The following is a 27,290-nucleotide window of genomic DNA, read 5'->3' as shown; positions in this document are numbered from 1 at the left end:
CGTGGCTCGGCCTCATTTCCCGCTCTGGTTCAGGCGCAGGAGGAAGTGTTTTGCTGGAGGATGATGACAGAGGTCAGGCTTCGCTAATGGGCCAGTGAGGAGCGGTGGAGGCGAGGCCGGGCGCCCGGCACACACACATTAACACACTTGAGCCATCACCAATCAGCATAGGTGTGCTGGCTGCAGCCACTTCCCTCACCCACACTCTTTATCTCTCACTCTCCAGCCGCTGACAGCCCATTTTATTGTCAATCTCTGTCTCCTTCCCAGGGATCTGAGAATTGCTCTCACACACCAAACCAGCAGCGTCCGTGGAGAAAATTCTCGCCAGCAACTCCTTTAAAACACCGTCATTTCAAACCGTTGTGGTCTTTAAGCGACGACAACAGGAAAAAAAAAAAAAAAATCAAACAAAACTCTTGACAGGAGCTTTGACCAGAGAGGATGCCTCAGAAAGGTGAGTCCGCTTCTTTCTTCTCGCTTCATTTTTATTGCAATATTCAGGCAGGTCTCCCCCTTCCTCCCCCCTTCCTTCCTCCCTCTTGCCCGTCCCCTCCCCCACTGCTACGCCGGGAGAGTTGGACCGGAGAAGTTTCCACGCAGGAGCCCAAACTTTCTACTTCCAGCGAAAGCCGGCGTCAGAGTGCGACCGCCGGCGAGCGAGAGCGGCGCAGGGCTCGGGGCGGCCGGCCCGCTCAGTCCCAGCGCCAGCGCGGGTTGATCTCGCAGGAAGAACCAAGGCTTCGGGCGCCGCAGCCGCCGCGGCTCCCGGCCACAGCGTTGCCAAATGCTCCCGGCCGGCGGGAGAGGACGAAGAGGCTCTGCGGTGCCACAGGCCCGGGAACAGCTGCAGCGATCGGCCGCCGCCGGCCGCTTTGTCCAGTCGCGGGCCCAGCGAGCGCGCAGAGAGCCGCGCGCCGAGGGAGCGCCGAGGGAGCCGGCTCGCCTCGCCACCGCCCGCCCGCCCTCCGGCTTTGTGCGGCGCTCTCCCGGGCTCCGAGGAATCCGCTGGCACCCGAGCGCTCAGGGCCACCGCGCCCGCCGCCAGCTTGAGCAGTCAGTCGGCACTGCAGCCTCACGCCCGAGGCCGAAAGAAAGAGCGAGGGAGCGGGAGCCGGGAAGGAAGCTGCCAGGCCCAGGCGGTGGAACGCGCGCTCCGAGGGAGCTCGGAGCCGAGCGGGAGGATTGTCAGCTTCCATCAAGCCCCCAGGCTCTGGCCCCCAACTTGGGGGCAGAGCTCGGAACTTGAAAACTCTCTGCGCCCCGGGTTTCCCCCAACCTTAGCCTCACCCTCCCCGTCCTCGGGCCCCCAGCGCTCGGTGGATATTTTTCCTTGTCTTCCTCTGACAAAGCTGCACCTGGTGTTGCCATTTCAACAAGTTTCGAGGTGGAAAGGTAGTCTGTCTGTTTTTTTAATCCAAAGCTCCTGATTTTTTCCTTTGTGAGGCCTTTAGAAAAATCAGTATGAGAGCAGTGGCTTTTCGTTGGTCTGATCACATCCTCTCCCTGCTAATTAGTCTGAGAAATTCGAGAGCTTTTCGATTCTAAGACCCTAGGAGAAAAAGTGTCTTTTCAAAGTTCATAAAGTTGTTGCCTCTTTCCTTGTGCAGATTTTCTCACTCTCTCTGCACCATAATAGCCCTGAATTTTAGCAAGTGTAATTGGGGGGAAATGGAGTTGAATTTCAAGTGGAAATGCTTTCTTTTTCGAGTGCTAAAACTCAGCCCTCCAGTCATGAGTGATTTCTAGAAAGTTTAAAAACAAAGTGAACGGTGGTTTCTCTCTCTCTCTCTCTTTTTTTCCCCCTCATTTTATCCAAAGCTCCCTAAGGCTTACTGGACGTTTAACTCGAACTTGGGAAGATTTGAGGAGGGGGTGGGAGCAGAAAATGAAAAGCAAAGACCTTGAAAGCCTGGCGAGTTTACGGAGGAGAAATAATAGTTGTTGCTGTTGACATTACATTTTTTATAGCTGGTGACCTTTGCAAACGTCTGAAGGCAATTTGATTAGTTGTTATCTTATTTGGCCCTAGAGAGTAAAACTTTGTCATCTTAATTGGTAATTACTCTTTGGCTGGGGACCGGGAGGGCCAAAAGTGAGCTCTCCCCTTCACCCCAGCTAAGAAGTTTGGAGATGGTTTTGAGAATGAAGTAATTAAAACAAGAGCAGTAAAAGCTGAGGCTTGGATCTAGGATAGCGAGGCAGTGCCCCAGTGGCCTAGTGGACCGAGGCAAGGCGACTCCGAGGTGTTTGGAGACTCCTTCCTTTCCAAAATGGGTCTCTGACCCGGCTAGGGCTATAGGAAGCCCTGGGTTGAGCTGGGGGGCTGAAGCTGTGGCTGAGGTGGGGGGAGTCTAGTCTCTGCGCAAGACTGCTTCCGGGTGTCGGGTGCCTGGCTTCCCGGGTTGCTTTTGCACTGTGTTAACGATTACTTAAGTAATGAGATAGCTTCTTAGTTGAGAGGAGGGTGGGAAAGGAGCAAAACCGGGATTTGAAATGCTTCCACCTTCCCAGCTGCTTGGAAAATTAATCGGTTAGGCCTCTCTGGAATCAGCTAGTGATTTTTTAAAAATGGCTCCAAGAAACCGACCTGGATGGGGGCATTCGGTTGTGGTTAAGTATAGGTGTAGGTTACAGTAGGAAGTTTTACCCTTCCAGGGGAATTTCAGTCCCCCTTCTCCCCACCAGCTACTATGTGCAGTTTCAGAATCCGACTTGGTGTGTAGAGGGAGTTGGGCATTCTGCGCAAAGTTGGGTTTTTCTCTCTCTCCTGGACTTGACTTGGTCTGGGGACGAGAGACAGGAGAGAGGCTTTGGGAAACTGCTTTGGGAAGCTGGGGGAAAGTCCTCTAAGTTTATTTTTATGGATTTAAGCTGCCTCCCAGCTAGTTAATAAATTAGACCATGAATGGCCTTGAAGAAAAAAAAAATTGCTTCTTAGAATTCTTGCAGGCAAGCAAAATTAATAATCATAATAGGCAAATCAGAAAAAAAAGAATGAATATTTTAATTTTTTTAAGCAGGGAAAGTGATGCTGTGACTATTTAATTATTTTACTCTTTTTTTTTTTTTTGGCAAACCTTTTGAATGGGTTCTTTATTGTAACTCTCTCTTCCCAATTGAGCTCCCCACGGTGCCGTTGTATCTTTTTACAGCCCCTAACAACTCACACCAGTAACACAATTACCTCCAGATATTTATAACAAGAAATTACTTTTCTATTTTCTCCCCCACCCAGACCTACTTCTTAAGAGAAGACAGGGAGGGGTGATGGTGGAGGAGGTGTTAACCTTGCGGGACTAGCACTGGGTCAGGACTTACAAAGCGAGAAGTGTCCCTCTGTTCCCTTTATGAGTTGGTGAGTTGTTGGTACCTTTGGTTGGAAGCTGTGTTGCTAGTTAGGGAGATTCGGTTTTGCTCTTAGGGTTTGGGGAGAGCTGGAGAATAGAAGCCATTGTTCGCTCTCTGTAGGCTTTGTCGACCACGCTCACCCCCTCCTGTTTGTACTTTTTAAAGCAGTGAGGCGAGGTAGACAGCGTGTGTCACAGTACAGTAAAAGGGGGGAAGATCTAAACACCAAAAGAGAAGTTAATCACAATAAGTGAGGTTTGGGGGGGAAAAAGTTGGGCTTGCCACTTTCAAAGTCCCAGAAAGAATGGGAAGTGAATGGCGATCAAGCCGACTGGGAAGGTTTGAGGGGGAGAGTGAAGGATAAAGAGGTAACCAAAGACTTGGGTTGGGGAGGGGTTGGGGGGACCGGGGTAGTGAAATTCTTGAAAGGAGTGTTGGTTCTGACATCCTCCCAAGCAGCCTCAGCCTGCACTTTCAAGCACTCTGAAGTTCCAGGGTCCCCTGTGCTTCACCTCTAAACTTCAGGTATAAGTCCCCCTTCCCCCAGCTCTTGGCTTCTTCTCCTAACCCTGCTGTCTCTCTTGTTCTCCCCTTTTCTTTCCCTGGTTCTTGGTATTTTTGCAAAATGGGGCCCTAACTTGTCAGGCTCTGCAAATCACTCAAAGCTGGGTCAGAGCAGCCACTATCAAAACGTGAAGACCTTTGCAGGACAGGCTGCTGGAAATGTGGGTGTAGCTCTGGAATTTAGAGTTTTATGGCAGTTTGAGCCCAAGATGGCTTTTTTTCTTTTCTTTTCTTTCTGAGAGTGTGGATCAGAGAGTCCATGATCTATGCTTTTGAGTCATAGTTTGATATACCTTTCTCTCCTTCTGTTTTCTCTTAGGGGGAAGACTTTAACTAGGAGCGCGCAGATGTGTGAGGCCTTTTATTGTGAGAGTGGACAGACATCCCAGATTTCAGGCAAGTTCCATGCTGGCTGCTTTGGGTTCCCCAACCTAAAAGAGTCAGAATACTACTTCTTCATTGTTGTTCAGTTGGAAGAAAAAATTCAAAATCAAGTCATGAATTCTTCTGACTAAAGGGTTAACTAAGAGATATGGGGGAAACAGACTGGGAATACTGGAGTATTTGTAATGCAAAAGGTAGATTTTGCACGTACTGGAGGGCAGAGCTGATTTGCCCAAACTGATTGATCCGATAGCCCCACACTGATGGAGTGGATTATTTCCATAAAGAAGAGGCTTTCTCCTGTCCTGCTTCCAGGACACCCTCTGTAGGGAGGTAGGCCTACCTGGTGCCGGCCCAGAATTAATGCCTATATTCTTGCTAACAGAGCCCCATATTCGAGCCCCGTGGGATACCGCGGCCCCCAGCCAGCGCCAGCATGCAGAACAGTAAGTGCCTCTGGTCTTTTTGGACTTCGGGCGGGGGAGGCGCGGACCAGCGTGCGGGTCGGGGGAGGGCTCGGAGGCTTTCGGTGTCCGTGCTGCCCAGGCCGGGGGCGCTAGGGAAGAGGCCCGGGGACCCGAGGCAGCTGCTCCAAGAGGGGAGGGCGTTTACTCTGTTCTCCCTCCTGGAAGAACAGGGGCTGGGCCCTTGAGAACAGCCCGCAAGAGTTTGTGAAGCTGCGGTAGAGAAACCCCATCCCCCCAAATCCTGTAACTCACACCCCCTCCCCGCCCCTGCCCGGGCTCTGACCCCAGAGAGGGGGGCTGGGCTGAGCGGGGCGGGGCGGAGGCCTCTCGCCGTCGTAGAGCGAGAAGGAGGCCCCCTGGGCTTAGTCAAGACTGAAGGTCTCCACCGTCTGGGGCGGGTGGGGGGCTTCTCTCCCCCAGTCACCCTAAGAGCAGCTCCTCCCATCGCCACCCCGGCGAGGGGCCTGGAAGGCCAGGGGAGTGGGGCATCCGGGCCTGCGGTGGGGTGGAGTTGGTACTGGAACCGTGGGACTGTTACAGGGCGCAGACCGGCGAGAGCAGGTTTACTGGGTCGGGAGGAGAGTGCGGATCGAGCCCAGGAGTTGGAGCAGCCCTGCCCTGGTAGCTACTGGGTGGGTCCTAGTCATCCAGGCCCGCTGTGCCTTTGGTTCCCTGGCTCTTCATCTCCCATCCTCCGTCTGCCTAGACCCCTCGGGCCCCCAGCCCGCCTTCCTGCTCAGTACGTGGGTGCTGCTTTGTGGCAGGACGAATCCGAGAGCCTGGAGGCCCAGTGAAACTCGGCCCCGGTACCGGTGCAGAGCCCCGAGGCGGCTTCAGGGCTCCGCTGTATGGAGTGCCTGAAAGCCTAAATCTTCTAGAAACCTTGCCTTGCTGAACTGCAGACGGAGAGGGGTCCCTAGCCCCTGATCCATCTGTCCTGCAGCCGCTGGCTGTCCCCTGGCGCTTCAGCGGCTGGTGGGCGTGAAGCGCAGGAGAGGGCGCAAAGGGGGCGCCGAGCTGGAAGGCGGATTAGTTGTGCAGAACGTGCCAGGCCTCGGGACTTGGCCCGGTAGGAACGCTCCTTGGCGAGGCTCGGGCTTCTGGCCACTCTTCCTGGCTGCTGGGTCCTCCCCTCTCCTGCACAAGGGCCCCAGCCGTAGGCTCTCGGGCAGGCCGGCCCCGGGCGCGCGGCGCTGAGCACTTGCCGCGGCGGCCTGGCTGGCGGGCCCCGAGGGGCGCGGGGTCGCGGGCCGGCCTGCCGGGCTTTGTGCTGCGCGCTCCCGGGTGTGCGCGAGGCGCAGAGCATCCAAATTGACACCATATGTTTTCCTATTAGATGCTTCGCGGTCGAATTCTAGGCGCATAATCATCGCCACTGGGCGAGAGCGCCAGCCGTCCCTAGGGAAGGGATACAATGATTGAGGCTTAACCTCTGAAGGGGAACTTAGAGCGGCGCTTCCTCGCTGCCATTTCGATGCTGGCAGAGGCGACCTGGCCCTGGGCGAGCACCCGCCGGCGGCCGCCGCGGAGGTGGCGGGCAGGTTATTTTTTTGTGCCGGTGGGGGGAGAAGGAGGGAGGTCTAGGATTAGGCGGCTTCATACGCCTTGGCATTCCCAGATTGGGAATTGCCCAGGCTGCGCGTAAAGTTTGGAAGGTCTTTCTCTATCTTTCTCTGGGAGAGCCTTTCTTTTTCCTGGAAGGCGTCCTTTGCCCAAAGGGGAGACTCCTGTAAGCTGGAGCCGCAGAAGGTCTTTCGAGGCAAAGGAAGGCAATAAAGGAAATTTAGGAGAAACCAGGAGCAGGGTCTAGGCCTCGCTCTGTTGGAGAAGCAGTGTCCCCGCGATGTCCCTGCTCGAGCCCGGCCCGGCGGAGCCTAGATACCCCAAACGCCTGTCACTTCTCATCGAGTTGAGGCTTCAGCACACCCCCTCAGTCAGCCACCCCCCCCCCCAATCTGCCCCAAGCCTTCGGCTACCCTGAAAACGCGGCTCCCCTCGAAGGGGAAACGAGTGCAGTTCCATCTCGTCTGAGTGATCTCCAAATAGGGACGGAAAGGGTCGTTTTATCACGGTCCCGTTTGTCGTGACGATGCAATTTCCCGGAGCGGAGCCCTGTCAGAAAGTGACAAGGCTGCCACAAGCGCCCCGACTGATCTTTTCAATTAGCCTTCCATGCATGATCCGGAGCGACTTCCGCCTATTTCCAGAAATTAAGCTCAAACTTGACGTGCAGCTAGTTTTATTTTAAAGACAAATGTCAGAGAGGCTCATCATATTTTCCCCCCTCTTCTATATTTGGAGCTTATTTATTGCTAAGAAGCTCAGGCTCCTGGAGTCAATTTATCAGAGGCTCCAAGGAGAAGAGAGGAGAGGAGAGCTGAGCCGGGGAGCCACATCTTCTCCTGGAAGGGCTGTTCTCTAGAGTCGGGGCTGCAGGTTGGAGATTTTTAAGGAAGTGGAAATTGGCAATTGGCTTTATTTGTGTGCCTTTGGTTTCTGGGGAGGGGGGCTACAAGGTTGCTAACTCCTTCTCCCTATTCTCAATTTAGACAATAGGGTGAGGTTGTGAGATAACCAGATAAAGGAGGGAAGGGGACACTGTGGTGTGGTCTTTTCCTTTTCTTTTCACTATTTGATATTTGCTCCTATCTGTCCTGGGCTGTGGGGAGGGCCGAATTTAGCATCGGAAGTAAAAGTGGAGCTGTAGCTGGTGCAGACAGACTCCCAGCCCTCCGCCCCGCTATAGCAGCCAGATTACTTTGTGGCTGGAGCAGATCTGAGAGGCTTGAGGCAGCCTGCATGGGAGGTGCTGAACCCAGGTTGCGGTTCACTCGCCACAGATTTGCTGTTCTGGTTCTTCTTTACTCCATTCCCTTTTCTTCTCCTATATATATATTTTTAACCCCAGTGCTTCACCAGTTTGGAGTATGACAGCAAATGTCTCTGGACCCTAGGATCTGAGGGAGCACTGAAGAGCTGTAGGGTTTGCCATCACAGTTCTAACAATGCAGGGAGCTTGAAGATGCAGTGTGGGTTCTGTAGGACTCGTGGTTTTTTCGTTACACTCAGAGGGGATCTTTGGGAGGATATTTCTGAGCTCATTATTTGCACCTTGCGGGTTCAAAGACTGGCTGGGGTGTTTCTGGGGGGCAGCGGTGGGCTGGGGGTTCTGCTGGAGTGAAAGCAGTCAGTAGCAGTGAGGTGCGCGTGTTCTTACGTGTGTCTGCACCGTGCTTCTGCTCTGCAGTCTGGTGGGCAGGAGCTCCGCTGTGTTTGGGCTGGGCTGCCCGATGCCTGGAATGGCTTGGAGGTCCTGTTGTCATTTTTCATCGATAGCAGGGACCTGATCACTGAGGTTGGCCAGGGCTGGCAGGGAGCTGAGGATGCATTGTGGTCGTCTTTTCTTCTTCCCCTTCTTTCTTCCTCCTTTTCATCCTTCTCCTCCTTCTTCCTCCTCCATCTCCTCCTTCCCCCTCTTCTCTTTCTTGCCTCTTCTTCCCCTCCTCTCTGCTCTGCTCTCCTCTCCCTTTCTTCAGGTCACAGCGGAGTGAATCAGCTCGGTGGTGTCTTTGTCAACGGGCGGCCACTGCCGGACTCCACCCGGCAGAAGATCGTAGAGCTAGCTCACAGCGGGGCCCGGCCGTGCGACATTTCCCGAATTCTGCAGGTGATCCTCCGGCGCCGCCCCATTCGCCGCCCCCGCGGCCCTCCACTCTCAAGGCCCTCTCTTCATTTCTTACTGTAAACGCTGCTAATTATGGACCCCCACCCTCACCCCCCATTCCAGCCCCCACCCCACCCCCCTACCTTCTGCTTTCCCCTTTCCTTCCACCATCCTTCCCGATCTCTTTCAACCTGGGTCAGTCACAGAAGAGAATTCATCTGCTTAAGAGAAAAACTGGGTGTGAATTAAAAACAAACCAACAAAAAAAACCTTTCTCTTTTCATTTGTTAAAAACGTTCATTGTGGTAACAGTTTATGAACTGTAATAAAATGAGTTACATAAATCTGCATAATTTCATTCCCTTTCCCTCACCCCATGCTTACCTCTCAGGGTTTGAGATATTTGTTTGATTTCTTCATATTCATGAAGAATATATATTGATTTTAAAAGACAAATGCTGTTTACCTCCCTCCCTAACTCACATTTATTCAATTGGGCATATTTTTAAAGGAAAAATGACTAAAGATTCAGTTTATTTTTCCCCTTCACTCATTAAAGCATAACACCACTTTAAGCAAGATCAGCACAAAACAATCTGACTTCGTTTTGATGCATCTTCTGGCAGTGTTTATTTACAAAAACAGTTTTAAAAACTTTTAGGTTTTTTTGTAGTTCAAACTGTTTGAAAGTATCATCCTATTTGTAGTTTTTAGGGCTACAAATGTAATTTTAAGAAAAAAAGCTCTCTACAGTAAGTTCTCATACCATTGAAGGTATATTTTTGTGTTATAGACCCATGCAGATGCAAAAGTCCAAGTGCTGGACAATCAAAACGTAAGCTTGTCATTGTTTAATGCATACTTAAACAATTTTATTTTTGTCTTGAAATTATTAATAATGTGGTTTTCTGTCCAATTCCCCTATGCAGGTGTCCAACGGATGTGTGAGTAAAATTCTGGGCAGGTATTACGAGACTGGCTCCATCAGACCCAGGGCAATCGGTGGTAGTAAACCGAGAGTAGCGACTCCAGAAGTTGTAAGCAAAATAGCCCAGTATAAGCGGGAGTGCCCGTCCATCTTTGCTTGGGAAATCCGAGACAGATTACTGTCCGAGGGGGTCTGTACCAACGATAACATACCAAGTGTAAGTTCACTGAGAACATTCCCTCTCCCTGCCCTAAGCTCCATGCTCTTCCCTCTTTACCATCACTTTCTTTACGTCCCCCTGCTCTCCTTCCTGCCAGTGTCTTTCTCTTCCTCTCCTCCCCGCTCCACGTTTGTCACCTCTGTACCTTGGGGTCTTGAGAGGAGCACCTTGACCTTTTTATTGACCTTCTGGAAATGGGAGTCAAGTGTGGGAGGGTTAGTCACCTCATTTGCATGCGGCAAGGTAGAGTGGAGGCACCTGGAGAAAGTCACTGGAATCTAGAAGGAAAACGAAAATGAAAACCAGATTCAAGCAAGCTTCCTCCTCATCTCGCTGTTTGAACCTTCTTTCAGAAATCAAACATCCATTTCTGTCCTAATGTAAAAAACAAATAACAGTGAAAGAAATCTCTCAGCCAAGCCTTAATATTGGAGAGGGGGAATCTTTAACAACAACAACAATAAAAAAGTAGACATGTGAGTTAGGTCACCAAAAACACTCAGCAACAGTGAAGGACCACTCCCTAGTCTTCCAACTCTCTACCCAACTCAGTTTTCATGCCCAGAGTCATAGCTGGCACTCTTTCCACGATGTCTCTGCAAGTCCACCCACTGTCCCAGGATAGCTGGGGATTTTTTTTTTTTTTTTAATGTATTAGGGGTCATTCTTTAAAGAGGGGCATGCTGAGATGGAGACTTAAGATAGGGCAACTGTGTCTTCAGGAGACTCTGCCATTTGGTTTGATCTTGATTTGATTTGCAGGTGTCATCAATAAACAGAGTTCTTCGCAACCTGGCTAGCGAAAAGCAACAGATGGGCGCAGACGGCATGTATGATAAACTAAGGATGTTGAATGGGCAGACCGGAAGCTGGGGCACCCGCCCGGGTTGGTATCCGGGAACATCAGTGCCAGGGCAACCTACGCAAGGTAAAAACCCAAACACCCATTCTCAAACCCTCCATATTTGCAGCCCTTGCGTATCCTCTTCTCCTCCAACCTTTTCCCTCTCTGGACTTTTGTGCTTGGAGAATGTAGTGGGAGTAACTCTTCAAGGGCTTGGGACACATTGACTTGCGCTGTGTCTAGGTGGTATTTGTTGAACTGTCTGGTTGGCCTGGAAATTCAAGGGTTGTGTAGTTAGAAGTAGTATGAGTGTGGCTGGGATGAGTGTGTGTGTGTGTGTGTGTGTGTGCACACTTGAGTACATTTTATGGGCAGGAGTAGGTGTGTGCCTGCATGAGCTAGCTGCGTGGTGCCCTATTCAAATATGCCATTAAAATGCACGGAGAGCCCCCTTGCTGTAGAAGTGTGACAAGTTAACACACTGACAGACTGCAAGGTAAACATAATTGTATCATCCTGCTTTTTGCTGTAATTGACAAATTATGTGACTATGAGTAGGGTGTATAAGAGAGGGTGAGCAGTGAGATGCAGGGCCAAGTTGAGGATGGGGCATTGGAAATGTTGATTTCCCAACTGAAACAACCCTACCCTCTAGGTTCGGACCCCCTCCACTCCTCTGGGCCCCTAGTTCTCATTCTTTGTGGGTGGCGACTGTGTAACAAGATAGGTGGGGTGAGGCTTCTGTGAGCCAGACTTTGGTGTGCCGGGAGCTACCCAGGAGCTGAGCGCATAGATAGGATCTGGGCCGTTGCAGGCTCTGTGAGAAGAGGGATGGAGGAAGAGGAGCAGACGGGGGTGGGGTCGGACCGGTTGGCTCTCCCCGCCCCTCCCCTCCACACACCGGAGGTAGCTTGGTCAAGAATAGGAAACAGTTTACTCCGAAGATTAATCGGTATTTGTTGTCCGCGTGACAAGGAGATAATATGAGGGATAATGGGACGTGGAATCTCACTCCCCGGAGCACGGGGAAGCCTGGGGGCTCCTGGCCAGGGGAGGCGGTGAGGGGGACGCTGACGGGATTGCCCTCGCTTCCGTGCGCTCTCAACCCAATCTGGGTGCCCCGCGCCTCCACGGAGCCGGGCGAGGGAAGGGAAAATCGGTAACAGTATGCGAAATATCTGGTACAAAGGATGCTTCTGTCACTCGCAAGAATTTGTTATGGGAACAATCCTGTCGCTCTGTAATTGCTCATTAGAGAACGTTTTGTTTCTCATTAAGGCGACATGAATAAGCGTCTAGTTGAAGGAGACAGCTGTAGAAATGTTCCACAAGAGACCTCTGGACACGATTCGGCACCAATTGCCAATTAGACATGTCAGTTTTAAGAGCAGAAAACAATATAGGACGGACACTGGGAAGATAGGGAGCAAAGCGCTGGCTCGGTGTTTCCCAGCGCGGCCGCTCGGCCCGGCCGAGGCCTCCCGATGCGCAGGGCTCCGGCTCGCCTGGGCGACCCGCCCGCCCGCTCGCCCGGATCGGGCCGAACCTCGGCCTCCCGGGGTGCGGCGGGCTGCCCCCCCAGGGAGGCGCTGCCTCCTCGCTGGCCTCCTCCGGCCTCTGGTGAGGACGAGGGGGTGACGCCATACCCTCACCTGACCTTTGAAACTGCAGGCTTCCCACGTGCGCACACCGGACACACCCAAGGGACGCACCCCCACTGCTCGCCCCAGCACCCCCCCACCAAGCTGAGGTCCGGGTGACCCCACCCCGCCGCCTCGTCCGCCGGAGAAATCTCCGGGAGGGCGTGGGACGCGGTGACCCGGCCTGGGAGGGCTGAGCCCTGGGCGCGAGGGCTCCTGTTTGCTGGGGCGGGAGGTGGCGCTCGTTTAGGAACTTTGAACTTTCTTTCAGGCTCGCAGTTGCTAGAGCATTCTGGCTCACCAACTTCCGGTTCTCCCTCTGCCGCCCCCCCCCCCCCAAATCCACACCTGCTCCTGGTCCCCGCTGTGTGGGGAGGACGGGGGCGCGAGCCCAGCGCGGAGTGCCCGGGTGCGGGGGCCACAGGGCGCCGGTGGCCACGGCTGACATGCCGGGAATCCTTGGCTCTTTGGGAGCTAAGAAGTCGCCCCCCTTCCCTCGCCCCCTTTCCCGGCCCAGGAAGCCGGTTTTGGGTTTTAAAGGAGTCCATGACTCCGAAAGCGTAAGGCGAGATTAGGTCTCAGAGGGAGACAAATATGGTTTCCATCTGATCAACGCCTTGCGGCGGTGAATAAAACTGTGCCGATGTGGGCTGACAACCACAAGAGACAACTCTATCCGGCCCCCAATTCTCCAGCGATTTGGTGGTTTTAGGGATCACGGAGACACTTTTTCTTATCTCCTCCCTCCCCCCCCCCCGCCCCCCCTAATACCCAGACCCTCTATAGGATTTAGTCAGTCTCTTTTTTCAACAGATGCTTCAATGTTTTGATCCGCGCTCCAGAGCTGAAAAGGTGCCGCAACCGGGTTGCTATCTTTTCTTGCTTGTTTTCCGCCTCACTGATTAAGACACTAAGAAACTAAGGAATGATTTTATTTCCCAGCGTCTTTTTTTTTTTTTCTTCTTCTCTTCTTCTTCTCCTCTCTCTCTCTCTCTCTCTCTCTCTCCCTCCCTTCTCCTTCTTCCAGGAAACAAATCCTATCCCGAGCGTCAGATGGTCCTGGGGCTGGGAGAATGGGAGGCGCTTTCACTCGCCTTCTCGCGGATTAAGCTGGAAGGTGGACGGCGCCCATTGAAGGCCCCTTCTTTGCGCTCCGAGGGGGCGCCTTTTAAAGAAGATATCTTAATTGTCTGCCACTTAGGTTTATCATGGGGGGAATCCGAGATCCAACTTCTAGTTTTATTTTGCTAAAAAGCTTTAAGAGTGGAAAGTAAATCCACTAAAGAAAAAAAAAGGAGGGGCACCCAATTTAAGAGTGACCTCTCCCGCACCGCCTGGCTGCGAATAGTTGCTAAAGTAGCAAACTTTCAGCGGGGCACACTGGCTCTGTAGGGCCTTGGAGGGATCCTGCAGCCACAACTTTGTCCTGACCCTTCTCTCTCCACTGCTGTTTGTTTCTCCCCAAAGAGGTTTAAAATCAAGCGCTCCTCATCCTCCCTTAAATGACTCCCCTTAAAAGTCACTTGCCAAGTCGGCGCTGTGCCTGCATTCCTGTGAGTAAGTGGTGTGTGTGTGTGTGTGTGTGTGTGTGTGTGTGTGGTGCGGGGGCCGGCGGGGAGGGGGGATGCGGAGAGGAAGAAAGGAAGAAGGAGAACGTGAGCACATGTCCATGTTTTAAAATTAGGAAAGCCTCAGTGAAGCAAACGCGAGCAGAGAATGCTATCTGTGGGGGTCTTCCGAGGCACACCCGGGCAGCTTTGTTTAACTGGAGAGATCGAATGTGCCAGAAAAAAGGACTGGGGTGGGGCCTCCTGGAAGGCGTCTGAGTGACCACCACCGCTGCAAGATGGGATTGTGTTCGGTCCCTTACTTACACGTTGGAGGATTGCAGGTTTTTGTTTGTGCTTTCCAAAAGCAATAACTGATGGGCCTTACTAGTTGGCCCCCCAAAGTCTATTTCTAAAGTCTTCCTCATCGACTAATTCCGAAAATAAAAGGGGCTCGGAATTTCGCTCCCTGAAAAACACGTTGAAAAGTCACCATGAAACTTGGGGCAGTAGATTAGCGCAGACGCTGGTGCAGGCACCCGTGAGTGTGGGGCTCTGGGGGCGCCGCCAAGGAGCCCTCCCCAAGCCCCACCTTTCTGATGTAGCGCAAGACGACCCCAAGTAGCCCATGTACTGAGTCTCTGTCTCTTTCTTATCTCCCTCGGGTCTTTCCCCTTGTCCGCTGACCCTCTTGTCTCTTTTCCTCTCAGCACTCTTTTCCTGGCCTTCTTGCACCTTTCTGGCCTCTTCATCTTTGGAGCCTCTTTGTGGCCCCACCTTTCTCTACCCCCTCCCCTCTCCTCCTCCCTCAAGCAGACCTCTGTTCCCGCCCCTCCTGTCTCCCTCCCCCCCAGCCTTCATCCGCTCTGCCTCTCCTCCCCGCTTCCCCCCAGGTCCCCGTCCTCATCCACCGGCCCGGCGCCCCGCCAACCCCCTGCCCCGGCCCCCCATCCACCCTCCAGCCCCCAGCCAAGCGCCCTAAATAGCATTGAGGCGCCCGCTCTTCGGACAGTGATTAATGATAGCAGAGCAGAGGGGTTAACACACTTCACTGAAAAGTCTGTTGACTGGGCTTCTTGTAACACAATGTGGCCCGCTGCACGCCTCAAGAGAATCCTTTTGTTGTCCGCGCTCATTGTGGCCTCGAAATTCTGCCCACGAAAGTTTGCCAACGCTCCTGCCCCAGGAGTTTAATAGTTTCCCTTACTCGCGGGGCATTGTGCTGTGCTGAAAAGCAGCCCCTCGCTATTCAAGTGTTGGTGGTCATCTCAATAGATCTCCAAGGGCCCATATGGTGGCCAGTGCTGATGAATCCGCCTGTTTAAATGGGGGAGAAAGTTGGGGTTTTAAAACATTTCAAAGTTCCTGAAAAGATCCCACTAGATCCTGTCACAATTCCCTGAACTCTTTGAAGGCACTGCCTATTGTCTCCCGGTTATAAATGATATTCCCGGCCAAGTCGATTCCCACCAAGGCGCCCCAGAGGCTCCTCCCCCCAGGGCCAAGTCGCTAGAATGGGGAGGGGGGCAGCCCCGGTTGGTATCCCTTGGGGGCCTTAGGACCCAAGACCAAGGACCCAGGAGGCAGTGGCCCTGGACGCCTATCGAGAGCTGAATCCTTTCCTTCAGACAGGCTGTGGCCTCTCCAGCAAGGCGCAAAAGGAGACAGCTTGCCCAAGTGCACATCTTGCCCTCCAAGCAGCAAAGGAAAACAATAAAACTTTCCCCTGTTTAATGATAGAAATTACATTAAAAGTGGTGGAAATGCCCTAATTAAAAATGTACCACTTAAATGATATGCCAAGGATTCAGCTGCAGCATAGCATATTTAGCTAGTTAGTGAACTCTCTACTATTTCTTTTTTAAAATTACACGTTAAAAATTTAAAAGAAATCTTACTTTTCTCTGGTGCAACACATTACAAAGAATGGACAGTCCTTTTATCTAAATATAAAATTCCATTTTCAGCAATTATAGCCTGTTCTTGGTGATGATATAATTACAGCTGTGCTCGTAATAGGTGTCAAGGCAAAGCGCACTCATACAATAGTTGAATAAAACTGCAGAACAATGCGAGCACTTCTAAATTCACAACCTTTAAAATGAAATTGACTGTGCAGAATTCAAATAAAAACTAGATAAATATTTTTTTTAAAGATTACAAGCTTGGTTTGGTTTCTTAATAGCATTTTCTACAAACCTATCAACATCTAATTGATTAGATAGGAATTACTGATTATAGATCAGCTAAAATCTTGAACATCACTCTTCTATTTTCCCAACATAGCCATAGGTAAATAAATTCTCTAAGGAGAGGGAGCTGGGTGAAGCATTTGGAGGGTCAAGGTTAGTTGTGAAAGATCGTTTTAATTGGAAACTTCACTACTTGTTTTGTCATTCACAGAAATGCCATTCTGTAAGTATCTACATTGCATAGTCTCATCATAATAAAAACTGAAAATGGTGGTCAGGTAACGTGTGTCACTAATGTCTTTCGAAGCCTGACAGTTACCTTGGGAATGTTTGGGTGAGACTAAACTGCTCTTGGAGTTTATGGCTATATGAGGCCCCTTTTGGAGACTCCAAGTTATTCCAAATTTCTCTTACTGTCCTGTTCTTTTTGTTCCAGATGGCTGCCAGCAGCAGGAAGGAGGGGGAGAGAATACCAACTCCATCAGTTCCAATGGAGAAGATTCAGATGAGGCCCAAATGCGACTTCAGCTGAAGCGGAAGCTGCAAAGAAATAGAACATCCTTTACCCAAGAGCAAATTGAGGCCCTGGAGAAAGGTGATGGAGTTTTTCAAAGTAGAGAAGCAGTAAATCAAAGTAAATGCCACATCTTCAGTACAAAGAGCTAAATTTAGCCAGGGCCCTTGCACAGAGGCCTAAGAAGGTTTCTTTTTTCTTTCTTTTTTTTTCTGGGCATCTCTTTTAGTATATGTGTGTTCTTTCTTCTTTTCATGTACCAGTAATTCAAAGATGAAAAATCTGACTTCTCATAAAGAAAGAATGATGATTTGGCTAATTCAGGCCACAGAAGAGACCTTGAATGAATGTCATTAAACAAAAAAATAGAACATGGTTCTGATGGGATAGTCCTTCCAAGTACAGTCAATGCTAATAGTCGTAGCATTTTAAAGGGAATTGGTTGAAAGTGATGGAAGTCAGGAGGTGGAAATCAGCTTGATCCAGGCTTTGGTTGACACATTTTGTATAGTTCTGGTGCAACATAGAAAATGCAACTTACTCTTTCAGAGTTTGAGAGAACCCATTATCCAGATGTGTTTGCCCGAGAAAGACTAGCGGCCAAAATAGATCTACCTGAAGCGAGAATACAGGTACCCGGGGACTGCGTGTTCATGCTTTGTGACTCAGACCGTTTGCCTTTTTTAGAGACCCAGGTGCTTCTAAGGAATGTCATTTGTTTATATAAATAGAAACAGATTTAGTTTGCTGAATGCTTTGCGGTCACTCGGGGACTGGGGGAGGAGGACAGTGAACCTGTCAGGGATGGGGTGGAGCTGGGAGCAGGCACAGGGCTCACCTGTTCTGTCTGATTTCCAGGTATGGTTTTCTAATCGAAGGGCCAAATGGAGAAGAGAAGAAAAGCTGAGGAATCAGAGAAGGCAAGCCAGCAACACACCTAGTCATATTCCTATCAGCAGTAGTTTCAGCACCAGTGTCTACCAACCAATCCCACAACCCACCACACCTGGTAATTGGAAATATTAATTCTGCTGACAGTGTGTTTCAGCCTGTTCATCCTGGGCTCTGACTCTCATCACAACTGTTGTGTCCCTCTCCCCGCAGTTTCCTCCTTCACCTCTGGCTCCATGTTGGGCCGAACAGACACAGCCCTCACAAACACATACAGTGCTCTGCCGCCCATGCCCAGCTTCACCATGGCGAATAATCTGCCTATGCAAGTAAGTGAGGCCAGTGGTTGCCCACTTAACGGGTCCCTGGGAGAGGAGGTTAGGAGGGGGTTGGGGCATGCAGACCTCATTGGCCCTGTGTTTACCCTTGGGAGACTTTCTCAGTACAGTGATTGGCTTGACCAGTGAAGTCTGAGATGAAAGCAGTCAATCCAGTCTTTTAGTTGATTGATTAACTGATTGATTCATGCCTTTAATAAAATAAAAACTTGATTTTCAGTCCAGTTAATCTGCTTTTTGCTCATTGGGAATGTCAACTTGATGATGTTGGATGAGAATGGGGCATGCTTTAGGGACCAGTGTGAAACTTGGACCAGAAAATGAAAATAATGCTGGCAAATTATTAGGTAGTAAGGAGTTAATATGGGTAAAACAGGTTTATATTTAGGTGTTTGTATAAATAAATTTATAGTCTTTATGTGTATTTTGGATGTTATTTAGGATGTTTGTGATAAACTAGTGAGGAAGAAAAATATCATGTATCTTTGCTGTGAATGATGTGATGAGTTTCTGGCATTACCAGCTGCCTGGAAAGGTTGATGCTATTCACTTGGTATAACAAGTGCATAGCCCCTACTCAATTCCATCCCAAATATGTATTGGCCCTTACATGTGCTAGGTCCTGAACTAGCCTAATCCCATTTTGTGATGGAAGTTGTATAAGGTAGGCAGGGTGTACTGGAACCTTGAAGCCAGAGGGTTTCTCGATGGGGAAGAATATTGGTCTTCTGGTGGGCCTTCTGCCATGACTTCTTCAGGACTCTTGTTCTGTTTGTACGGCAGTTAGAGATGCTGGGTAATATGAGACTGGCCAGCATGAGCCCCTGATAGAAACAGATTTGGGGGTACACAGATAGTTTATTCTCCACTGAACATCTTTGGCTGGATTTCTAGCCCACATCACACTAAAATAAATGTTTCATGGTCTTTTAGACTAATATAGGAACAGCTAGATAAGCAGCTTCCGAGGCATTATTCACATGTCTATTTTTATTGCATCTGGATATTACTGACCATAGAGCAATTAATGTAAATTAAGGGATTAACAGCCTATTAGTTGGGGTGGCTACAACTGCCTTGGAATTTTCTAGAAGTCAAGGTTGCCTGGAGGAAGTGATTTCAGGATAGAAACAAAAGCAAGCTGAAATTCTGACAAGGCCCGGAGGGCCTGCTTGCCTCTTTGAACTCGATGTTAGCAGTAATCCTCTGACTTTAATAAGGCCACTGACTGTCTTGTTCAGTTTTATAAATTCTAGCAATACCTAGGTTTCTGTGAAGATCAAAGCTGCATATATGAGAAAATAGAAACAATTAAATAGATGCTGCTCTTCTGTTAGGGTTGTGTCCACATATAGGCCTGTGTGGGTCCATTTATTTCACATGCTGATTTTTAAAAATTATATAACATAATATCATTCAAGCCATGTATATATATTCATAAAACAAAATTAAAGCATCAACAATTCTACTATTCAGAGAAAGTTGCTCTTTGACTTTTGGAGTTGGGTAAGGAGTGTCCTGTCTTTCCATCAGTTTATCCTGTTGACCAAAATCTTCAACCATTTTATAAGGAGCAAGTGTCCTTCTCTGACCTTCTCTAATGTATCACTGCCTCTGAGGATGTGAATCTTGGAATGTTAAACATTTCTATAGTTTGCAGACTAGAGCAGTACTATCATCTCCCTCGCTCCTGACATTAGGCTTCTATTAATTCATCCCAAGTTTGCTGCCCCATCATAGCCCTGTGAGAGCTCATGAGGGGTTTTGTCCCAGCCTTGTATATTTATTTAGTTAGGATAAAGGTTTATCTTTTTACTACCACAATTCTAAATACTTAGAGGGTAGCAGCACAATTTTGTGGATTAAACCCAATCTCAGGTTTGGAGCCTGTAAGAAAGTCACAGCAAATTTTCACGACGGGGCTAGGTATTTTCTGACACTTCTGACTACTTTAACCTGAGATCATTACTGATCTGCCTTTTCAAGACTCTTTAAATCCATGAGTCCCACCATGAAAGGCTTCCAGGGTCCATAAACCAAATTTTGCACAGAGTTCCTCCCGCTGTTTTCTGCCTTAAAGCTTGAAATACAGGGTTTAAGGGGTGGGGGTGTCATTGGATTCCCAAATATTAATAGATTGAATTTGTGAGAGAGGGGTAATGTATTTATGGAAGTCCTCATGTTAAAACTTCTCTAAAGGTGCCAGCAAAGGTCCAAGATAAAAATGGACAAAAATTCTATTCATTTTATGGATGGTGCCAACCATCTAGCTGGGCAATAGTCTGAATTTTGGGTACTTTAAAAAGTTCGGTATGTAGGCAACTTTCCTCTAGCAGTGGACAATAGAAGGACCAGTTGGAGGCCCAATCTTAGAGTTCCCACGTGGAATTCCAGTGCTTTACTTGCGGGTGTCTTCAGACTTCTTGGCAGAGCCCTGGGGAGGAGGGAGCCTGGGGAGGTGGCTGTACAATGTGTCTCAGTAACCACAGGTTGCCTTTCTCCTCCCAGCCCCCAGTCCCTAGCCAGACCTCCTCGTACTCCTGCATGCTGCCCACCAGCCCTTCGGTGAACGGGCGGAGTTATGATACCTACACCCCCCCACATATGCAGACACACATGAACAGCCAGCCAATGGGTACCTCGGGCGCCACTTCCACAGGTGAGCTGCTGCTCCCCGCAGGCTGCACGCAGGTGGGCTTTGCAGCTTCTTTCGCCAGGTCATCTCTCTTCATTCAGAGTTTACCTGGAAAGAATCTGCCGGCCTTGTGTGATGGTGTGTTTTACTCTCTGTTGCTCACTTCTCTGGGGAAAACTAATTCAAAAGGGGAATTCAGACAAACTCATTAGTAACTTAATGCCATATTGACAAAAAATGTTGTTTTTCCTGAATTTGGTTGCAGAAGTTGCATATGAAGGCGAGACCTGAAAATCTAACTTTCAGAAGGAAAAATTATTGTTTTAGCCAGACTCAACAGTGAAGGCCATCCCCCCACCTCCCCCGAGCTTACTGGAAAGACTTCTCAGGTCCTTCCTAGTTCTTCTATACCTTTCATTGGAACTGAAGAAGTACTACTTTGATTTTCTAGGATGGTTTTGTTGCTAAAGTTCCAAACATACAGACAAGTGGAAAGTGAAAGTGTTAGTTGCTCAGTGGTGTCCGACTCTTTGCGACCACATGGACTGTAGCCCACCAGGCTCCTCTGTCCATGGAATTCTCCAGGCAAGCGTACTGGAGTGGGTAGCCATTCTCTTCCCCAGGGAATCTTCCCAACTTAGGGATCAAACCCCAGTTTCCTGCATTGCAGGTGGATTCTTTACTGTCTGAGCTACCAGGGAAGCCTGGAGTTGGTTTTTTTGGGGGGAGGGATTGGAATTCAGTAGGTGCATGTGAACATGTTTTCTAGTTTCTGAAGGTACTGCTTTTGTTTATAAGACTTGAAAGCTTTTTTTTTTTTTTTAATATAGTTGAAATGTTAGTACTGGAGTTTTGTTTTTTTTTTTAACTTATAAATTCATGCTCCATGCCTGTCTCTCGAAGGGAATCTCTACATGGCTATTTCTTTCATCCACTTCTAGGACTCATTTCCCCTGGTGTGTCAGTTCCAGTTCAAGTTCCTGGAAGTGAACCTGATATGTCTCAATATTGGCCGAGATTACAGTAAAAAAAAAAAAAAATCAAAAAAACAAAAAGAATATATTGTGTTAATTCAGTCAGTGACTATGTGGACACAGCAGTTGGGCGATCAGGAAGGAAAGAAAAATGGCTGTTAGAAGCACTTCAGTTCTGCAGTTGTGTCCTGTGTTGTACCACTGGGGAATGGACTTGAAAACAAGGACCTTTGTATACAGAAGGCACGATGTCAGTTGGAACAAATCTTCATTTTGGTATCCAAACTTTTATTCATTTTGGTGTATTATTTGTAAATGGGCATTTGTATGTTATAATGAAAAAAGAACAACGTAGACTGGATGGATGTTTGATCTCTGTTGATCATGAAGTTGTTTAAAAAAAAAAAGGAAATCATGATCAACAAGCTTTGCCACGAATTTAAGAGTTTTATCAAGATATATGGAATACTTCTACCCATCTGTTCATAGTTTATGGACTGATGTTCCACGTTTGTATCATTCCTTTGCATATAATTAAACCTGGAACAACATGCACTAGATTTATGTAAGAAATATCTGTTGGTTTTCCAAAGGTTGTTAACAGATGAAGTTTATGTGCAAAAAAAAGGGTAAGATATAAATTCAAGGAAGAAAAAAGTTGATAGCTGAAAGGTAGAGTGTGTCTTTGATATAATCCAATTTGTTTTATGTCAAAATGTAAGTATTTGTCTTCCCTAGAAATCCTCAGAATGATTTCTATAATAAAGTTAATTTCATTTATATTTGACAAGAATACTCTATAGATGTTTTATACACATTTTCATGCAATCATAAGTTTCTTTTTTGGCCAGCAAAAGTTAATTGTTCTTAGATATAGTTGTATTACTGTTCACAGTCCAATCATTTTGTGCATCTAGAATTCATTCCTAATCAATTAAAAGTGCTTGCAAGAGTTTTAAACTTAAGTGTTTTGAAGTTGTTCACAACTACATATCAAAATTAACCATTGTTGATTGTAAAAACCATGCCAAAGCCTTTGTATTTCCTTTATTATACTATTTTCTTTTTAACCTTATAGTGTGGTGTTACAAATTTTGTTTCCATATTAGATTAACATTCTAAACCAATGGTTACTTTCAGACATACTCTGTTTTAAATCCTGATGATCCTTAAGAGGAGATAATTTTTACAGGTATCAAATCACAAATGTGTTAGAAAAAAAAACTCCACTGGAAGCTGTGTGTAGATCTGTGCCCATTTATACCCACAGTACATATACAAAATGGTAGCATTTCCCAGTTATCTGTTCAATTCAGAATTTAAAAATGCAACAAGCTATTAGCTAGGAATTGTCTTTTGAATTAGGGCTGGCATTTTCAATCTGGGCAGGTTTCCATTGTCAGCCCGTTTCAACAGTGATTTCACTGAAGTATATTCAAAAGTAGATTTCTTATACAAGATTCCCTGAAAGCCGCTGCCTTTCTCAAACAGCCCCTCTCCCTTTTCTGTCTCCCTCCCCTTTGCACAAGAGGCATCATTTCCCATTGAAGCACTACAGCTGTTCCATTTGATTCTCGCTTTCTGTGTGGCTGTGGATGGTTGGAGGGTGGAGGGGGAATGTTGCGTGTCAAGGAATAATGAGCACAGACACATCAACAGACAACAACAAAGCGGACTGTGACTGGCCGGTGGGAGTTAAAGGCCTTCAGTCATTGGCAGCTTAAGCCAAACATTCCCAAATCTATGAAGCAGGGCCCATTGTTGGTCAGTTGTTATTTGCAATGAAGCACAGATCTGATCATGTTTAAAGTGGCAGCACGCAGGGCAGGAGTGCTTGAGCCCAAGCAAAGGATGGAAAAAAATGAGCCTTTGTTGGGTGAAAGAGGCCTGTCTGAGACTTTTATTTCTGTCTGTTCTGTGTAACATATAAGTCAATATGGATAAGTTTTCTTCTGCACGCTTCAGTCAAAGGCTGGGGGTCTGGCAGTCTAGATTAAATGCCTGCACAGGCAAAACCCTCTGGGGACAAAGACACGCTTCCACTGAATTGTACTCTGCTCTTTTTGGTTTTGTTTTTAACCCCCGAAGGCAAACAATCAGAAATAGAGAAATTAATTGGAGACTTTAAAAAAAAATAATCTTCTAGTTCAATATTTACTATTTTCTAGTTAAAGAATATACTTGTGAACAGATCATTGTGATTGATCTCTCTGGCATGCTTTATATTAATAATTTTATGCCCCCAGACTTGCCGCACACTGAGACACGCTGACTGCCATTTTTACATGTGTATGCAGTTTGATCCCGTCTGCGTTGCACGCATGCACACTTCTGCAGAGGAGCACGTACACATATGTGCTGTTGGTATACCTGTGCAGATATTTCCTCCTCTTGACATTTTGCCACCTGCATTCCTGGAGGAACACGTGCCGGGGGAAATGTCCGAGGAGGGCTGTGTGTGAGTGTGTGCGGTGGCTGCTGGCCGCCTCACCTCCTCACTGCAAGAAGGGATGGTTTCCAACCGGCTGTGATTTGGGCCAGGGTCAGGCAGCCGGTCCTGGCCCACAGCTCTGCTGGGCAGGAAGCAGAGACTTTGGAGAGCTGGCTGTGACATTTGGGTGCAGGAGGTGGGGACAGAAGGGGAGTGTTGTGGAGCAGAGGAGCTGCCTGTGTGCACTTAGGCACGTATACGCGTCCTCAGAGGGTCAGGCTTGCCAGTGGCTCCGCAGCCTGGTTTAGTCTGATGCAACCGCTCAGCTGTAGATGCCCTCTGGTCCAGCAGGATGGGTCGGCTGCCTTGCCTTCTGCCTCACCCTAGGGAGATGAGCTGTCCTTTTGAATGGAGTTCCAGGCACACCCCCGGGGACAGCATGGCAGGCACAGCGTGGAAGCTGTGCCCAGAGGTGGCCTTTTACTCATTCTTGAAATAACTTTTATTTATTTATTGATAGGTATATTTATATATTTATGAATGGGAACTCTTCAGGGATGCCTTGATGCCATCCTCCAGGATGGTTGGCCATCTATGTGTGATGTCCTTGGTAGAATCACGAGATTTTCCTCCAGACTTGACTGACTTAGGGAGACCAGGTGAACCGAATTTGAGCTGCATGTTGAGTAAGAACATTCAAATTACTCCAAGTAAACAAATGCTTTTCACCATAATGAATTCTCAGAATATCCCTCCTTCCCCACCCCAAAGCTATGCCTCCTCTTAAATTGAAAATTGGCTTTTGGTATGCTCATGTAATCATTTCTTCCTCCTTTTAAAGAAAAATCACTACTAGGTTTCCTAAGAGTCATTCATACAGTATTATTCCAAGAGTCAGCTTTGTTTTGTGAACTTATGTCATTTTAGGATGGTGTCCATATTTTGCTTATTTCTTTTTGCTCTGGGCCTTAATGTAACCAAGACTTTTTTAAAAAAGGGTTTTCCTCTTCGTATAATGTTTGGCTCACCAAGGCTAAACACAAATTCTTCCTTTTTATGTTCTTCAAGAATAAACTTCAACTGTTTCTTATTTAAACAACTTTTTTTTGCCTTGGTTCTGAATGACTTCACTGCTCAGTTTTAAAGTTCAAAGTGTAAGTATTTAGGGTTAGTATTGCTTAAATTAGGTGGTGTTGATGGTGACTATCTTTGGAAAGCATTAACATGATGCTTTAGAAATGACGTTCATAATGGGCTTAAACAAATGAATAGGGCTCCCTCTCAACTTTTGCTTTGTATGTGCATTTGTGTGTCTGATTCTTTAAAAGATAGACAGGGAATTGATTGCAGAGTGTTGCTTCCTTTTGAAGTAGTTTTATTTTGTCTAGTGTTAGTATGCGCAGATCCTGGAGGTGGAGATAAAGAATAAATGGAAAAGTGGAAATTGGTGGCTACTAAAAAGAAATTCAAGAGGTCTTAGAACCCCAGCACCTGAGCAGACTCTAGCAGTCAAAATATTTACCTCACGTTAAAGAAAGGCAAATCTAGCGTAAGAAAGGAATACCATAGAGGGTTTAGAAGTTTTAGAAACACAAGATATGAGGACATTTCAAACACTGTTTGACATTGTTAACTTAAATATCTTTGAGACAAGCTGATAATTGAAAAATATAATCTGTTAATAGTGTACATTTCATAATATATCAAAATCATTTGTATACCTACAGTAGCATTATTGAAGGCCAGTATTTTAATGTAGTTAAGTTATTAGCATATGGATAACTGACAAGTTTCCAGAAAGAAAGAAAACACATGTTTAGAGTGGGTTTTTATCAGAGGAAAATGAAAATATACATCCCTCTCCAGTAGCTTATTTTAACAAAGCCTGCCTAGTAAATCAGAACACCAAAGCACTTGGATCTGATTTTTGGAAAGCCCAGGTACTATCATTGTTCAGAATGCACTTTTACTGAGTTTTAAAAGTTTCTTTTTTATTTAAAATAAGGGTTTAAACATGCACATTCAATTTTTATAGTATTTATCTGTTTGCAAGGCATATATTAACCAGTAATTGGCCGTTAATTTTATAGATGTGTTAGCTAGGGTAGTAAATCAATGACCTGCTAAGTATTTTTGACAAGCAATTTTCATATTCGATGACCTCACATTTCCTTTTCAGAGTCAAATGCTATGTAATTGTTCCGTTGTGTGTTTGTATAAAATGAATCACAACACGGTAAGGAAAAGGTTAGACTTATTAAAATAATAACCCTACTAAAATATTCACTTTATTCAGATTGTTCATAATGCTTTCAAAGGACATAGCAAAGCTTTTGTGGAGAATCTGCATATTATTTATCATCTATGGACTAAATTGATTTTTTTGAAGTTGCTTTAAATTTTAAAAGCACCTTTCCTTAATATAAAAGCCCTTTAATTTTAACTGACAGATCAATTCTTAAACTTTATTTTGAAAAGAAAATGGGGAAGAATTTGTGTCTTTTGAATTAAAAGAAGTGAAAAAAATAAACCAGACATCCTAAAAAAATAGAAGAAACCTGATTTTTAGTACTAATGAGATAGCGGGTGACAAAATAGTTGTCTTTTTGATTTCGATCACAAAAAATAAACTGGTAGTGACAGGATATGATGGAGAGATTTGACATCCTGGCAAATCACTGTCATTGATTCAATTATTCTAATTCTGAATAAAAGCTGTATACAGTATGTGTTTATGCTACAGTGGGTTTTTTTTTAAGTGACTGACATTCATCATATTGGTTAGACAGTTTTAAAAACCTAGTCTTTGTTTTCTGCAATGTTGTCAAGAACAAATAAAGCATAATTTGTGGTATATTAAAAGCAAACTGCTTAAAAGTGCTAGATATAACTGCTTCAAGATAGTCTAATATATTTGGAAATGTATTTTGAAAATTCAGTTTCTCCTAACAGATGTTAAACAGCTTTTTAAAAACTGAGACTCTTATACAGTATGTGTTTATGCTACAGTGGGTTACTTGCATATTACTTAAATATGCAAGTTACTTTTAAACTTTTACTTTTTGTCTATTTGTCAGAAGCTTGGAGAACATGGAACTATGATTCAAAAAACTGGTGTTTCCTATGAAAACTAGTTCAATATGTTATATATCCCCAAAGACATGTTTATATGGTTATAAATGTACACATCTACCAATGTTCATAATTAACAAAGGGTTTTACCTGATGCAATAGAAATTTGAGTTACCTTCAGTTTTATACTTTGTCTCAGACCTATGTTTTGTGAAAATCTCTCGCCAAGCTTCCATACATGTTTTTCCCCAGTATCCTAGCATTCATGTAGCTGTCAGTTTGAATTTCAATCCTGAATTATGTCTGTTGACATAATTTCATAGCGTGGACTCTATTTAAACAGAGACCATCTCTTTCTTTGTCTAAGTTTTCTATTACTCAAGTTCTTTATATTTATTAAATACTGTGGTAGGCTTTTTTAATGGATTCTTCATCCCCAAATATCTTATCTGCATCAATTTCATAATAGGATACGTAAATCCAAGTTTATTTTAGTCTTCATATAGTAGCAAAGTTTTTATCTCATAAAAGCAATTTTGGTGGGAGGTGTCTCTTTCAGAAATGAAGAGAAAAATATGTTTCTCACAGTTTTGAATTTCATAATGTTTTATATGCTACCTGCTGTAACACGCAC

At 46.7% G+C, this 27,290-nt stretch overlaps 1 protein-coding gene across 1 annotated transcript; it reads left to right on the top strand.

Annotated features, from left to right (window-relative positions):
* On the top strand, positions 1–22,048 carry PAX6 (paired box 6). The gene is made up of 14 exons (XM_061140200.1): positions 1–171; positions 271–457; positions 4,235–4,311; positions 4,685–4,745; positions 8,303–8,433; positions 9,224–9,265; positions 9,360–9,575; positions 10,341–10,506; positions 16,238–16,396; positions 16,865–16,947; positions 17,174–17,324; positions 17,420–17,535; positions 20,053–20,203; positions 21,121–22,048. The coding sequence occupies exons 4-14, from the start codon at positions 4,736–4,738 to the stop codon at positions 21,204–21,206; spliced, it is 1,311 nt and encodes a 436-aa protein (XP_060996183.1). The 5' UTR covers positions 1–171; positions 271–457; positions 4,235–4,311; positions 4,685–4,735; the 3' UTR covers positions 21,207–22,048.
* The last annotated feature ends 5,242 nt before the right edge of the window (positions 22,049–27,290 follow it).

This window comes from Dama dama, chromosome 1 (genome assembly GCF_033118175.1).
Source record: "Dama dama isolate Ldn47 chromosome 1, ASM3311817v1, whole genome shotgun sequence".
Classification (NCBI taxonomy): domain Eukaryota; kingdom Metazoa; phylum Chordata; class Mammalia; order Artiodactyla; family Cervidae; genus Dama; species Dama dama.
Note: the sequence above shows the minus strand (reverse complement) of the source record. Positions and strands in the feature narration are given on the sequence as shown.

Coding starts and splice junctions, on each gene's coding strand:
- PAX6 (XM_061140200.1), top strand. Junction 9,266..9,359: donor AAGTGCTGGACAATCAAAAC/GTAAGCTTGTCA, acceptor TCCCCTATGCAG/GTGTCCAACGGATGTGTGAG. Junction 20,204..21,120: donor CTCGGGCGCCACTTCCACAG/GTGAGCTGCTGC, acceptor ATCCACTTCTAG/GACTCATTTCCCCTGGTGTG.